At 52.9% G+C, this 13,959-nt stretch overlaps 2 protein-coding genes across 6 annotated transcripts in view; one reads left to right on the top strand and one right to left on the bottom strand.

Moving 5' to 3' along the window:
- NOL9 (nucleolar protein 9) overlaps positions 1–13,559 on the bottom strand; it is a 30,505-nt gene extending 16,946 nt beyond the window's left edge. Inside the window, exons 1-6 of one of the 2 annotated variants that reach the window (XM_079150396.1) lie at positions 13,435–13,559; positions 4,527–4,746; positions 4,035–4,162; positions 1,252–1,387; positions 1,035–1,131; positions 459–556 (exon numbers count right to left, since the gene is read on the bottom strand). In XM_079150396.1, the coding sequence (XP_079006522.1) occupies positions 459–556; positions 1,035–1,131; positions 1,252–1,387; positions 4,035–4,162; positions 4,527–4,746; positions 13,435–13,482 (727 nt within the window). In that variant the 5' untranslated portion in view covers positions 13,483–13,559. Of the gene's footprint in view, positions 1–458; positions 557–1,034; positions 1,132–1,251; positions 1,388–4,034; positions 4,163–4,526; positions 4,747–5,534; positions 5,958–13,434 lie in introns of those variants that run through there. The other variant, XM_079150395.1, reaches the window with a different exon arrangement.
- On the top strand, positions 6,930–13,869 carry TAS1R1 (taste 1 receptor member 1). Of its 4 annotated transcripts, none has more exons than XM_079150379.1 (6): positions 6,930–7,135; positions 8,641–8,947; positions 10,275–11,036; positions 11,426–11,638; positions 11,945–12,065; positions 12,741–13,869. In XM_079150379.1, the coding sequence occupies exons 1-6, from the start codon at positions 6,945–6,947 to the stop codon at positions 13,670–13,672; spliced, it is 2,526 nt and encodes an 841-aa protein (XP_079006505.1). In that variant the 5' UTR covers positions 6,930–6,944; the 3' UTR covers positions 13,673–13,869. The 4 variants fall into 4 exon arrangements, with proteins under 4 accessions (XP_079006505.1, XP_079006502.1, XP_079006503.1 ...); XM_079150376.1 differs by lacking the exon at positions 6,930–7,135 and adding an exon at positions 7,566–8,547; XM_079150377.1 differs by lacking the exon at positions 6,930–7,135 and adding an exon at positions 7,566–8,547 and having other exon boundaries at positions 11,468–11,638.
- The last annotated feature ends 90 nt before the right edge of the window (positions 13,870–13,959 follow it).

Raw genomic sequence — 13,959 nt, forward strand, 5'->3', positions numbered from 1 at the left:
GTTTATGCCACTGAATTATATATACAAATAGGTAAAATGATGAATATATTCTGTATATTTTATCATTAAAATAAAGCAACATGGAATTCCATGTTGGCTTCTGAGCCAGAAAAAGGATGTTACCAGGCAACCAGTGAATTCTGAATGATACTTGTAGACAGGTCAACTGCATTGCACCACTGTGCATTTCCTGGATCGAACAGTTGTAGAAGGTCACATGAAACAGTAATATTGGACAAGGTGTGCTCTCAATTTACACAAAGCAAGACAAGCAGCAGTTCCACTTGCTAAACGGAAACACACCCTTGTGGGTGTGCGAAGGCTGGAGGTGCGAGAAAGACCTGTCTCATGGAGCGTGCTCACTTTCTCCAGTCTATATTCTTACACGGAGTTTTTGGCAGGTGTCATTCCTTTTGATTTTATAAAACCAAGACCATGAAGAATTATGTAATACATACCCAGAACTGGTTCTGTGACATTAAGCAAAGAGATGCAGCCGGGAGGTGTGAACTCTGTCTGCCCCAGGTCACATTCCAAATAGTCAATGCAGGGAATACTGGAAACATTTAAAAAGGAAAAGAAAGAAAATCTTAACTAGCTTATCCTGTGGAAAGGAGAAATCAGATAGTAATGGTTCTACACGACACAGTAGTAATCCACTCTATGCAGCTTTTCAGGTGGAATGCTCCAGAGATGACCATGGAGCGCAGGCAAGGTCACAGTGACCCTGCACAGCAGGCACGCGACTTGGCCTCTCCTGCGATTCCATTTCAGAACAACGCATCCCCACTCTGAACCTGTGCATCTGCATGTCAGCTCCACACACACCCTGCCTTGGTAGTCACTGATGGCAGGACAGCACTGGGTGCCTGCAGCCTGGAGCTGGTGCACTCCCACGACTGTTGGAGCAGCTCTGCACAGCCCCGTACAAAATCTCCACAGAGAAGGCAGGCAGCTCCGACACAGTCTCCAAACAGAGACCCTACTCCTGCCTAAGATCTAGCAATATGCCAAGAGAACAAAAGCTCTCTTACCTATTTAACAACTGGTTAATCAGGTATCTGTTAAATGTTGACTTTCCAACGTCCTGGTCACCACAGACCAGAATGACAGGGCAGCCATCTGCTTCTTCTGAAGATGAAACAAACATTGGCCCAGAATTAGCTGTCTTCTTCAGTACTTTAGCCACAAGCAGGAGTTCTTTGAGGCTTCAGTAGACAACAACTGAATTTACCAAAACATACTACTCACCAGAAGAAACACTCACTAACTCTTCCAGGGCTGCCAGGGCACTCTCACTTAAATTAAGTGCTTTTTTCCTTCTCTCTTTTTTGATACCAACAGACCTCAAGGCTAAATATTCAGCATTAATCTGGAAAGTTGTAACCTGCAATATAACACTTTAAACTTTAAGGAACAGTGAAAACAATATACATTTTTCTTCATTTCTAAACTCACAAGCCTCACACAGTTGTAAACTACGTAAGATAAATTCGGTCCCTCCCCTTCTCTCACCACCCCAAATCCAACCCATCGGCAAGCCTGTCAACCCCTCCTGAAGCCATCCATGGTCTGCCTCACAGCGTATGCTAACCCCTGAACTTCCAGGACCTCTGCAGAAGGCTCCTCAGAAAATAAAAAGGCCTGGAAACCTAAAAATGATCGTCATAAGAAAAATTCAACAGAGGGCCCACAGCTGTGGAACAAGTTGGTGTATGGATTAGAGTTAAAGCAGAATCAGGCACAGTGGCACTCACTGTAATCTCAGCGGCTCCAGAGGCTGAGGCAGGAGGATCATAAGTACGAAGCCAGCCTCAGCACTTTAGTGAGACCCTGTCTTAAAGAAAATATAAAAAAGGCAGGGAATGTGGCTCAGTGGTTAAGTGCCCCTGGGTTTAATCCCCAGTAACAAAAAAAGGAAAAAAAAAAAGCATAAGGAATAAAACAACAGTGTTGGTTAAGTCTTGGGTAGGGAGCGGGAAATACATGTCGGATCCAGGCTATTCTGAGCATTCACCTCCAGGTGGCGGGGCTCAGGAACACGTCCTCCTGTGGCCCCATCGAGCCACTCAATTCTATAGTGGATTAAAATGCAATCGAGAAGGATGCGCCACTGTCCCACTCCATGTAAACCTCCACACCCAGTCTGCTCCCCACCCAGTGATGACCCTCATCCCATTCCCACTATGGGAGAGACGTCAGAAGTGGTGTTCTGGGCTGGGGCTCAGTGGTAGAGCGCAAAGCGTGAGGCACTGAGTTCAGTTCTCAGCATCGTGCGTGCGTGTGTGTGTGTGTGTGTGTGTGTGTAAAATATGTAAAAATATAATAAATAAATAAATGGTCCATCAACAACCAAAAGGGACCTCTGGCCCTCCCTGGGCACCGACTCCAGCAACTATAAATGAACTGCCTATTCCTCCTCAGGCCATGAGTCTGGGAACCAGACCTTCCCAGTGGGTAGTGGGTTGTTCCGGCCACCCTCCCCTCTCCTCTGGACCATCCCCACCCGCTGTGATCAAGTATGGTGTTTTAAATTTCTATCTTTTTTGTTGTTTTTTTGTGGTATTGGTGATTGGAGTTCTCTGAGCTACATCCTCACCCTTTTTATTTTTTAGTAGTAAATGGACACAATGTCTTTATTTATTTATTTTTATGTGGTGCTGAGGCTCAAATCCAGTACCTCACACATGCTAGGCAGGCGCTCAATCATGAGCTACAACCCCAGCCCCTTTTTAACTTTTTGAGATGAGGTCTTGCTAAACTGAGCAAACTGGCCTTGAACTAGTGACCCTCCTACCTCAGCATCGAGTTTAAATTCCATCTTAACCAAAACAAAACTTTCCTGGTCACACGGACGCGCCCATCACTGCTTCACTTCCTTCCTTCTCCCTACAGCAGGCTTTACCACCAACCCTCCAGTTCACTCTCCCCAAGCTCTTACCCTTACTGCACCCAGGACGTCCCAATGAAACCACTGCAATCCAATGAAACCACTCTTACGCAGACCTCCTTCTCTACCCAGCGCTCCTTTCTCCATCTTCCTGCCATCACTCTCTCCTTAAAGACCTCTGACCCAGACCACTCCTTTCAGGCTCTACTGATGCTCCCTGTCTCTGCCTACACCTCTGGCCCTCTCCCTTCCTTCTATGCCAACTGCCTCCCAGCCATTACCCATCTCATGTTCTCAAGAACCCTCTCTGCTGTCCATTCCCAAATTTACAGCTCCAATCTCCTCCCTCAATTCCGGCTCACACACTCCACTGCCCAGCTGATGTTTACAGCTAGATGTTTAACAGGTATCTCCAAGTCAGCATGCCCTGGCTCCTTGCCGCAGTGCCCTGCCTCAGTCAGAAGCAACTCTGTGTACCCAGAGGGTGAGGCCAACAAGTTTGGTGCCACTCCATGATTCTTTTGATTTGGGTGCTAAGGATCAGGTTCAAACCCAGAAACTCATGCATGTTAAGCACAATGAGCTGCACACCTCGCCTCTGTGATTCTTCCTCACATCTGACATCCAATCTGTACACTAATCCTACAGATTAAGTCTCTGATGATGTAGCTCAGTGGTAGATCACTTGCCTAGCATGAGAGAGAACCTGGGATCCACCTCTTGTACCAAAAAAAAAAAAATCTATAAATTAGACTCAAACTTCTGGCTCATGGGAGACATTTATAGCAATGGAACTTGACTTCAGATTAATAACACAGCCATCAAAAATTTACAGGTGAGGAGAGAGATGGGTGTGTTAGGTATTGAAGTCATTCTTCCATTGTTTAGAAAGTAACCATTAACCAACTACAACATGAAATGATGGCCTCTGCTAGACAATGAAACCAAGAGAGGGACGAGAGGCACAACCCTTTCTATACCAGCAACTTTCTAACTTCTGACAACATGACATTCTGTAGGATCTACCACACTAACAGGACAGACAGACTGATCTTCCAAGACAGCATCCTACATAGTCACTTGGTATGACCACTTTGGTGCAAATAATTAGCAAACCTCTGGATAAACTGGTAACTGGTTATACCTCTTGTGTGAAAATGTAAGATAAACCCGGATAGCTGGTTAGGAAGTTCACAGTGGAGGTTTTCAGACGTTCTAGCATCACAATGGAACACAGAGGAGAGAAATTCTTCATCGACCAACATCTGTCCTCTGTAGAAAGAAAAACAAACCACCTTAGAAAGAGCAATTCTAAAAAAGAAAGAGCTAAATTCTCTGCTCACTAAGGTAGCATCTCCTCAAATTAACTGTAAATTTTTTGAGAATTGGAATTATGTTTCAGTCTTTCCTAAACCATAATGCATAGTAGGGATACATGGAAGTCAACCCACGTTTGCCACATATGGCTCATGGTCTTGAGAATTTTCATTGTTTGAAAAATAACAACGTTAACTCTTATAACTCCCAGAGGGGTTAAATAAAGTGTTTAGCACAATATGGAGACAACAGTAAGCATTAAAAATTATTAACTTTATGATAGTAGGCCATCGTTAAATTACTCAGTTCTTTTCATTACCCAGGTTAAGATGAGATCTGAGCAAAATCCGGGCTTCCTTTCTTATCTCTTTCTCACTTTTCTCAGGCATGGAGTAATGGATTGCATTAATGGTCAGGTACGCATGGGTATAGGTAGAGAAGATATCTTGGGCAGGCTGGCCTTGGCTGATGATATAACCAAACACCTCCACCTGGCCATAGAGGCAAGTCAAACGACAGATTCCACTAAAAGTAAAAGTCTAGTGGGGAAGGAAAAAAGGCAGAAATAATATTACAGTTCCTATTACTAATGACAGAGAAATTCTAAAATCTTAATTTTCTGATTCCATATCACTCTTTTCTCATCGGTTATCTCTCTCTACCCTATATTCACTTTTTTTTTTTTTTTTTTTTTTTTTGGTTCTTTTTAGTTACACATGACAGTAGAATGACTGACAAGCATTCCTTATTCTCACAGGGTCTCCCTCTCCCTTCTTTTCCCCATCGCTGGAGAGGTCGGCCAGCTGTCCGGGCTTGCCATCAGAAGGCAGCGGACATTCAGGCAACAGAGCACACTGTATACAGTGACCAAAACGTGCTTCACATTTTTCATCTAAGATCATACTCCGTGGCAGCTCGGGGTAAAGCCTGTGGATACGGACACGTGAAGCACCGAGGGTCCCTAAGACCAGCTGTGCGGTCCCCCTGCTTTGCACTCACTCTAGGAACCCATCCTCACCACGGCCCATCGCTTGCCAAGTCTTTCCCGTTCCTGGGTTTTCACTTCCCCGCAGCATCGCAGGGGGATCTCTCGGACCCGCGCTTGTGCCCGGCTGCCTGGGTGGACTTCCAGCTCCGCCCCTTCTGCTGCCTAACTCGGGCAAGTCACCTGCTCCTCGGTGCGGAAGCGTATGCAGCAGGACGCTAACTGCTGCGCCCAGGGCTGGGAGCACCGAAAACACCGGCATCCGCGAGCGCCCAGCACCAGGGGCCCTCAGCAGAGGCGGTGGCCGCGCCTGGTCCCACCGGATCGGGAGGCGCCACCCACCTGCTCCGCCGGCAGCAGCAGCAGCGCGCGGCCCGGGCCCAGCTGCCGCACGGACAGGACCGGGAGCTTCTGGGGGCCGCTCGCGGAGGCGGCCGGTTCTGGCTCGGGGCCAGGGGCCGGGCCGGGGTCGGGGTCCGCGGCCTTGGGCCTCCGCGCCGCCGCCGCGCGGGAGCCCTGGCCGGCGCCCTCGCACCAGTCCCCGCCCGCGGCGTGGGCCTGCAGCAGCCGGCGCCGTAGGCGCCGCCGGCCGCTCCAGCGCAGTGTCCAGAGCCGGCGGCGCGGCCGGCGGCTGAGGATGAGCTGGGGCCGGGCCTTGCGGACCCGCAGCCACGTGGAGCGGCTCGCGCCGCGCCGCAACAGCAGCACCGAGTCCGCCATACTGTGCGTTCTGCTCCAGCCGCGCGCGAATCTCGCGAGGCCACTGGGCGGAGCGACGGGACCACCGGCAGGAGCGGCCTCGGGGGTGGCTGGCGCCCTCTGCCGGCCTCCGGCAGCACACGAGGGTGTCTCAAATGCCCCGCAGAGGCTGTAGCAGCCGGCGCCATTTACATTATGCAAAAGTTCCACCCCGGCGGACCTGAGTGGGAAAGCCAAAAACCCCAGGTCTGGCCACCAGGCCTCCTCCGGAAATCCACCTGGGATTTATTTTTCCTTTAGAAAAGCTCCAGGATTGGCATTTTAAACAAAACTGGTCTATTTGCATACCTTTTGTTTTGCATGCATTTGCCTTTGGGCTGAAGGGACCAACCCTGGATAACAAGGCTAAACTATGATGGTTCACTCACAATTTCAATGTCAAAAAATTGGGAACTGTGGGTGGGGATATCAATTCAAAGCCATGTCTCATTCAGTTAGCTGAGGTGCAGGTAAAGGATTCTAAAACCTGCTGCTAGTCAGCTCAGTGTTGCACACCTTACTTCCAATTTCTGTAACTACTAAGGCAGAAGAATCTCGTGAGCCCAGGAATCACCAGCCAGCCCAGACAACATAGCAAGACCCGGTCTCCCACCAAGTGTGGTGGAATACCTCTGTAATCCTTGGAATTTGGGAGGCTGAGGCAGAGGATCATGAGCTCAAAGCCAGCCTCAGCATCTTAGCGAGGCCCTAAGCAACTTAGCCAGGTGAAGCCACAGGAACCAGAGCAAGGTCAGAACCCACAACCTTCCAGAGGAGGGTCACGGGCACTGCCTGGTTTTGCATCCATGCCCTGGTCCTGCCCAGTTCCTGAGTGGGACCGCAGGCCCGGAAAGCCAAGAGCAGCAGCCCAGCTTCCACAGCTGGGCCCCAGTCCCACCCCTTTCAGGAGCATCAACTTGTGAAGTGACTGGGCAGCGACCTTCTCTTCTATTTAAGGCAGGCCTTGTCAGAGGCTGCTGCTTGCCATGCTGGGCACAGGGGCACCTGGCCAGCATGTCACCTTGGGTGGCTCACCTGGTCAGCCTGCAATTCTCCATTGCCTGTTGCTGGGCTTTCAGCTGCCACCAGTCGGGGTCCTCCCCTGACTTCAGCCTTCAGGGGGATTACCTCCTGGCAGGCCTTTTCCCTCTCCATGGTGACTATCTGCAGGTGAGACACAGGCCTCAAGTGACCCTCTGTGACAGGTAAGCGAGGGGCCAGCAGAGCTATCACTTAGTGGGACCTGTGCCTGCCTCTGGGGTACTCCCTGAGCTCCCACCCCGTCCCTCCTTTCCTCCCTCCCTCCCTCCCCAGTTGCCCCCTCCAGGTGCTGGCTAGAGCCCCAAACGCTTCTGGCAGCTTCCACTCTGATGTGCTGTTTTGTCCTTACTGTTGGAGTGCATTGTGTTGCAACCCCACTCAAGACATTTCCTGGCTTTTCTCCCAGGGAAAAGGACAGTGGATGCTCCACACAGCAGCCTTCCTGGGGCTGGTGGTCCAGCAGAGAATGCTTCCTGCTTCTCTCTGAAAGAAGAGGGCTGCTTGGGGGCTGTCACAGGAGGCTGGGGGATGTCTTTGGGCCACCAGGGAGGGTGCTTGTACTTTATTTATTTATTTTTTTTTGTGCAGCTGGGGATTGAACCTAGGGCTTCGTGCATGTAAGGCAAGCACTCTACCAACTGAGCTGTATCCCCAGCCCTGGGTGCTTGTACTTGAAACACACCTGCTGTTGGCCCAGGCTGAAGGTTCTGAAATGTGAAAGGTTCAGGTCAGAAGCTATAGGCAGAAGCTGGGAAAAGAGCCCCAGGCTGTGCAAGGGGTTTTGGGGTAGGACCCCAGGAAACTGGCTTCAGGTCACTGACAGACTGTGTGCAGGAGGCAAGTTCCCGGTGAGGTGAGAAGCGCTCCTTAACCAGGAGAAGCGGATGTGGGGGTTATTTGTAGTGTCAGTTTGTCCAGGTGATGGTGCTCAAAGCTGTTCTATCAAACACCAGGGCTGGTGTTGCTGCGAGATTTTTTAGATGTGATGAACATTTAAATCAATAAATCAAGCAGAGCCAGGAATGGTGGCACCTGCCTGTAATCCCAGCTACTTGGGAGGATTGAGTTTAATTTAGCAAGACCTTATCTCAAAATTTTAAAAAAGGGGGAGTGAGAGATGAAGCTCAGAGGTAGAGCACTTGCCTAGCATGGGCATGGCCCTGAGTTCCATCCCCACTATGGAAAATAAAATAAAAATAGACTGAGAAGAGCAGGTGACCCTCCAGACTGTTGGTGGGCCTCGTTTAATCAATTGAAGACCTTAGGAGACTGAGGTCCTGGCAAAGAAGGGAATTCTGCCTTTGGACTCAAGATTGCAACACCAGCTCTTGCTAGAATACCCAGCCTGTGGTCTTACCCTGCAAATTTCTGACTCACCCTCCCCCACAATTGTGAGAGAAGTTCCCAGGTTGCTCTGCTGCAGGACCTCTGGGACTTCAATGCTCACGTGCTTACCCACGTGGTGTGGCAGGCGGCGTTTCGGGAAGGTCTGCTCTACCTCTCCTCGGGCCTGCTAGCACATCCTGGGCCCATGCTGAAGCCACAGCAGTACAGGCCTGGGCAGATGACCTCAGAGGTTGTTCCTACTCCACAGACCTGGGCTGGGCCAAGGCTGGTGGGTCTCAGAGGGACCTTGACCTTCTCAGCTCTCACCATGCTTTCCTTGCAGGCCTGATAGCTTCAACGGCCACGGCTACCACCTCTTCCAGGCCATGAGGTTTGGTATTGAGGAGATAAACAACTCCACGGCCCTGCTGCCCAATGTCACCCTGGGGTACGAGCTGTATGACGTCTGTTCGGAGTCAGCCAACCTGTATGCCACCCTGAACATGCTCTGCCTGCCAGGGACGCACCACATAGCGCTCCAAGAAAGCCTTTCCCGCTACACCCCCAAGGCGGTGGCAATCATCGGGCCTGACAACACCAACCATGCTGTCACCACTGCTGCCGTGCTGAGCCCCTTCCTGGTGCCCCTGGTAAGCAGGGGCCTCAGTGGTTTGGCAAGTCCAGCTTGGGCTGGGGCAAGTGGGTGAGGACAGCTGTGCCCTCCAAGGCTGGTCTGGCTCTCCGGACCTCCAGCCAGTCCTGCTCCTTAGTCACACTGCAGAGGTCTCTACCTGTCCCAGCCGGCTTCCTTCCTCTCCGGGAGCTGCTTCCAGATCCCCCTGCCTCAGCCCTCACTGACACTGGTTCCCTTGGGAGCTGCTGCATTTGACTACTCCCCCTTGGTCCTCCACAGCCCTCTCCATCCAGAGCCTCCCCTCCTTCAGTAATGGTTGAAAACCTTTCCTCCCCGTGGTGCATGACCTTCACGTCGCCTGTCTCCTCCTGGCTCAGAGGCGGGCATCCCTCGGCTGGTTGGCACCAGCTCCTGCTTGGGCCTGTCAGTCTCGCGCCCCAGTCTGCAGGTGTGGGGCTCCCCTTGCCCTCCCGGCTCTTTCCGCCCTTCCCACTGGAACTCGTGCTCAGAGCATTTTGCTCCTTCTCATTTGCTCCTCCACCCGTGGCCCCGAATCCTGCCCCCCATGCCTGTTCTAGCCCCAGCACTTCTCGATTTCCGAAGCCAGTGGGCCCCCTTCCAGCCCCGTGTCCTGACTTCTGAGCACCGTGCCCGTGGACATTGCCACTTCAGGCGCCAGCAGGTTCCACACTGAATGCATCTCCCCCCACGAGAGACTCTTTTCTTCTTGTAGTTCCAGCCCTGACCCTATTGGTCCCACCAGGCCAAGATGCTCAGCTGTCCTACCCTTCGTGCTCACGTTCCTGCTTCTTGCCTTTCATCCATCCGCTGCCGCGGCTGCTCCATCTTCCTTCTCAACACGGCCGCGTCCAGCCCTTCCTACCGCCACAGCCTTCCTTCAGAGCACCTCGACTCCTCTGGTCTCGAGCCTTGTCTAACACATTTCTCACTGAGATTAGCTGTGTATTCCTCAAACAACCAATGTTATTTCTCAGGCTCGCCCCATGGCCTGGAGAGAAGACCAAGCCCTCAGGCCAGGCCGAGGACCTCTGGCCAGGCAGAAGCCCTTGTCAGTCCCCACACACACCATACTGTGGCACTCCTGTAGGCAGGTTTGTTCCCTGTGCTCAGAACGCAAGACTCCGCCACCTGCCCACCAGCCAGAGTCCACTCCTCTCCAGCACCCTGCTTCCCAGTGTAGCCTCCAGCTGGTGCTCAGACTGGGTCAAGCATGGCTCTCCTGTCTCCTTCCTCCCTATATCCCTACACCCAGCACAGGGCTGGCACTGGGGGACCTCAGTTGAGGTTGCTGCTGCTGATCTCACTGAATGGGATCCCCACAGATCAGCTACGAGGCCAGCAGCATGGTGCTCAGCACGAAGTGGCAATACCCCTCTTTTCTGCGTACCATTCCCAGCGACAAGTACCAAGTAGAGATCATGGTGCTGCTGCTACAGAGGTTCCAGTGGGTCTGGGTCTCTCTGGTTGGCAGCGATGGTGACTATGGGGAGCTGGGGGTGCAGGCGCTGGAGGACCTGGCCACGAAGCGGGGCATCTGCATTGCTTTCAAGGGCATTGTGCCTTCCTCTGCCCAAGTGGGTGACGAGGAGATGCGGAGCATGGTGCGCCACCTGGCCCTCGCCAGGACAACAGTGGTGGTGGTTTTCTCCAGCCGGCAGCTGGCTGGAGTGTTCTTCAAGTCCGTGGTGCTGGCCAACCTGACTGGTAAGGTATGGATTGCCTCAGAAGACTGGGCCATCTCCACACATATCACCAGTGTGCCTGGGATCCAGGGCATCGGCACAGTGCTGGGTGTGGCCATCCAACAGAAGCTTGTCCCTGGCTTGAAGGAGTTTGAGGAGGCCTATGCCCGGGCTGACAAGGGGGCCCCCAGGTCCTGCCCCAAAGGCTCCTGGTGCAGCACCAATCAGCTCTGCAGCAAGTGCCAAACTTTCACAGAATATACGACGCCCAAGCTTGGGGCCTTCTCCATGAGTTCTGCCTACAATGTGTACCAGGCAGTGTATGCTGTGGCCCATGGCCTCCACCAGCTCCTGGACTGTGCCTCTGGAGCCTGTTCCAAGGGCCAAATCTACCCCTGGCAGGTAAGAGTCAAGCCCCAGGTCCCTGAATCAGGGAGAAGAGCCAATCCTGAGACAGGCACAGTGGACACTCTAGGTCACCCCAAAAAACCAATGACTTGAGGGATGACAGTCTTCCCTTAGACAAATCCTTCTCCTCTCTGAACCTTGCCTTCTCCCCACCACCATACCCCAGAAATGACAAGGGCTAAAACAAAATATCCACCAAGGGGTCCTTTGCTAGAGGCCTCCTCTGGGAGGACCAGTGGGAAGGGCTCTGAGGAAGGGACAGCAGGTGTCCCAGGGAGTCTGAAATCACCCAGGTCAGAAACCCGAGAAGGCCCCTGGCCCCTGCTTCTTGCAGTCTGGTTCTGTGTGGTCTGCCGTAGCTTCAGGATGTCTGTCTGTTTTAGCTTCTGGAGCAGATCTATAAGGTGAATTTCCCTTTACACGAGGACACTGTGACATTTGATGACAATGGGGACCCTCTCAGTGGCTATAACATCATCGCCTGGGACTGGATTGGGCCCAAGTGGACCTTCAGAATCATTGGCTCCTTCATATGGTCCCCAGTTCAGCTGGACATAAATAACACTGATATCCGGTGGCATGGAAAGGACAATCAGGTAATGGAATGTGGTCGCTCACCAGGTGACTGCTTCTTGGGGGCCAGGAGCTTGACAGTGGCACCTACCCAGGGCAGGAAGGGTACTAGATTGCCCCAGGTACTAGATTGCCATCACTCTCCCCACCCTGCAGGGATGGTAGACAGATGCCTACCTGGATGCTGTTGGCACAATAGCCAGGGGCTCTGCCTTGGGAGTGATCTCCAAGGGCAGAGGCAGGGACATTCTGCTTTCTGTTCCACATGTGAACTGTCCTTTGACTTGGGCTCTTCTATGTGACTACAGTACACCTGTGGCTTCTTACAGGTACCTACATCTGTGTGTACCCAAGACTGTGTTGAAGGGCACCGTCGGGTGGTCGCGGGTTTCCACCACTGTTGCTTTGAGTGTGTGCCCTGTGAGGCCGGGACCTTCCTCAACAAGAGTGGTGAGTGAACAAGTGGGTGGGCCAGTGACCAGCACTCCAGGGGGCTACACAGCAGGTAGAAGAACCTCTCCCAGGCCGTGTGTGTACACTCAGCCCCAGGACAGTCACTGGGCTGCCAGTTAGGTGCAGGTTGGCAGACACCTGTCACCAGATTTAATTCTGATCAAGCAGACAGACAACAAAAGGAAAGCTGTAGACCAAGGTGTGTCCTCCATCAGAGAGCTCACATCACATCTGCAAAAAGCATCTTATTCTGAGTTCAACCTCTTCGTTCCCCTGGACGTAGCTCTTTGTACTCTCCCATCCTGTCTATAGAAAGTCCCTTCTGTTGCCCATGCTGAACACGGCCAGCACCTGGACTCCTGGGAGCATGTCTGCTGCAGGAAAGAGTCCCACCCAGTGACGCAAAGTGGAGACCAGAGAGCATTTTATGTAGCTAAGGGCTCAGCCCAGAGCTGGACTCCAGGGGTCACATGCTTCACTTTCACTCTCTGTGGGGATGGGACAGTATGCCTTCTGTCCTCAGAGAGTCAGGACTCAGAAATCATACAGGAGAAGTCCAGAAAGGTGGGTGTGGCTGGTGGAAGTGCTGGGAAGACATGAACACATCCTTCCTTTCCCCAGCCCTACTTTGTTCACCTGGCTCTCAGGAACCACCTTTGCTTTCCCTTTCAGACCTCTACAGATGCCAACCTTGCGGGAAAGAAGAGTGGGCACCTGAGGGAAGTCCGACCTGCTTCCCACGCACGGTGGTGGTTTTGACTTGGCAGGAGCCCATCTCTTGGGTGCTGCTGGCCGCTAATACACTGCTGCTACTGCTGCTGGTTGGGACTGCTGGCCTGTTTGCCCGGCACCTAGATACCCCTGTGGTGAGGTCAGCTGGAGGTAGGCTGTGCTTCCTCATGCTGGGCTCCCTGGCAGCAGGTAGCTGCAGCCTCTATGGCTTCTTTGGGGAGCCCACGCTGCCTGCGTGCTTGTTGCGCCAGGCACTCTTTTCCCTGGGTTTTGCCGTCTTCCTATCCTGCCTGACCGTTCGCTCCTTCCAACTCGTCATCATCTTCAAGTTTTCCACCAAGGTGCCCAGGTTCTACCGTGCTTGGGTCCAAAATCATGGTGCTGGCCTGTTTGTGATGATCAGCTCAGTGGCCCAGCTGCTCATCTGCCTAACCTGGCTCATAGTGTGGACGCCACAGCCCACCAGGGAATATCGGCGCTTTCCCCAGCTAGTGGTGCTTGAGTGCACAGAGGGCAACTCACTGGGATTCCTGCTGGCTTTCACGTACAATGGCCTCCTTTCGGTCAGTGCCTTTGCCTGCAGCTATCTGGGCAAGGACTTGCCAGAAAACTATAGTGAGGCCAAATGTGTTACCTTCAGCCAACTCCTCAACTTTGTATCCTGGATCACCTTCTTCACCATGGTCAGCGTCTACCAGGGCAAGTACCTGCTCGTGGTCAATGTGCTGGCCTTGCTGACCTGCCTGAGCAGCGGCTTCGGTGGTTACTTCCTGCCCAAGTGCTACGTGATCCTCTGTCGCCCAGACCTCAATAACACAGGGCACTTTCAGGCCTCCATCCTGGACTACACGAGGCGCTGCAGCTCCACCTGACCAGCGGGTCAGGCAGAGCCAGCCGGGCGGGGCGGGATGGGCTGTCAATCTGTCCTGCCCTGAGGTTGAAGGTCAAACTGAGTGGAGGGCCTGGAGGTCCGGGAGGCCTTTGGGCGCCCCAGTCTTAGCATGCGATGTGTCACCGCGCGGGCGAACAGAGCCCAGGCTCCGGGCGGCCAATAAAGAGGTGAAACGAGTGTTTGTGTCCCAGCGGCTCGTGCTGTCGGGAGAGGGTGGGGCCTCGCCTTTCCAAGTCTGAGCGCAGCGAGGCCTGGCGCCCAGCGTGG

The sequence above is a fragment of the Sciurus vulgaris genome (assembly GCF_902686455.1).
Source record: "Sciurus vulgaris genome assembly, chromosome: 1".
Lineage (NCBI taxonomy): Eukaryota > Metazoa > Chordata > Mammalia > Rodentia > Sciuridae > Sciurus > Sciurus vulgaris.

Bases quoted from the DNA above. Each gene is read 5' to 3' on its own strand.
- TAS1R1 (XM_079150379.1), top strand. From the start codon at position 6,945: ATGTCACCTTGGGTGGCTCACCTGGTCAGCCTGCAATTCTCCATTGCC. The intron at 11,037-11,425 runs GTAAGAGTCAAG...TGTCTGTTTTAG, and splicing joins GCCAAATCTACCCCTGGCAG to CTTCTGGAGCAGATCTATAA. The intron at 11,639-11,944 runs GTAATGGAATGT...GGCTTCTTACAG, and splicing joins GGCATGGAAAGGACAATCAG to GTACCTACATCTGTGTGTAC.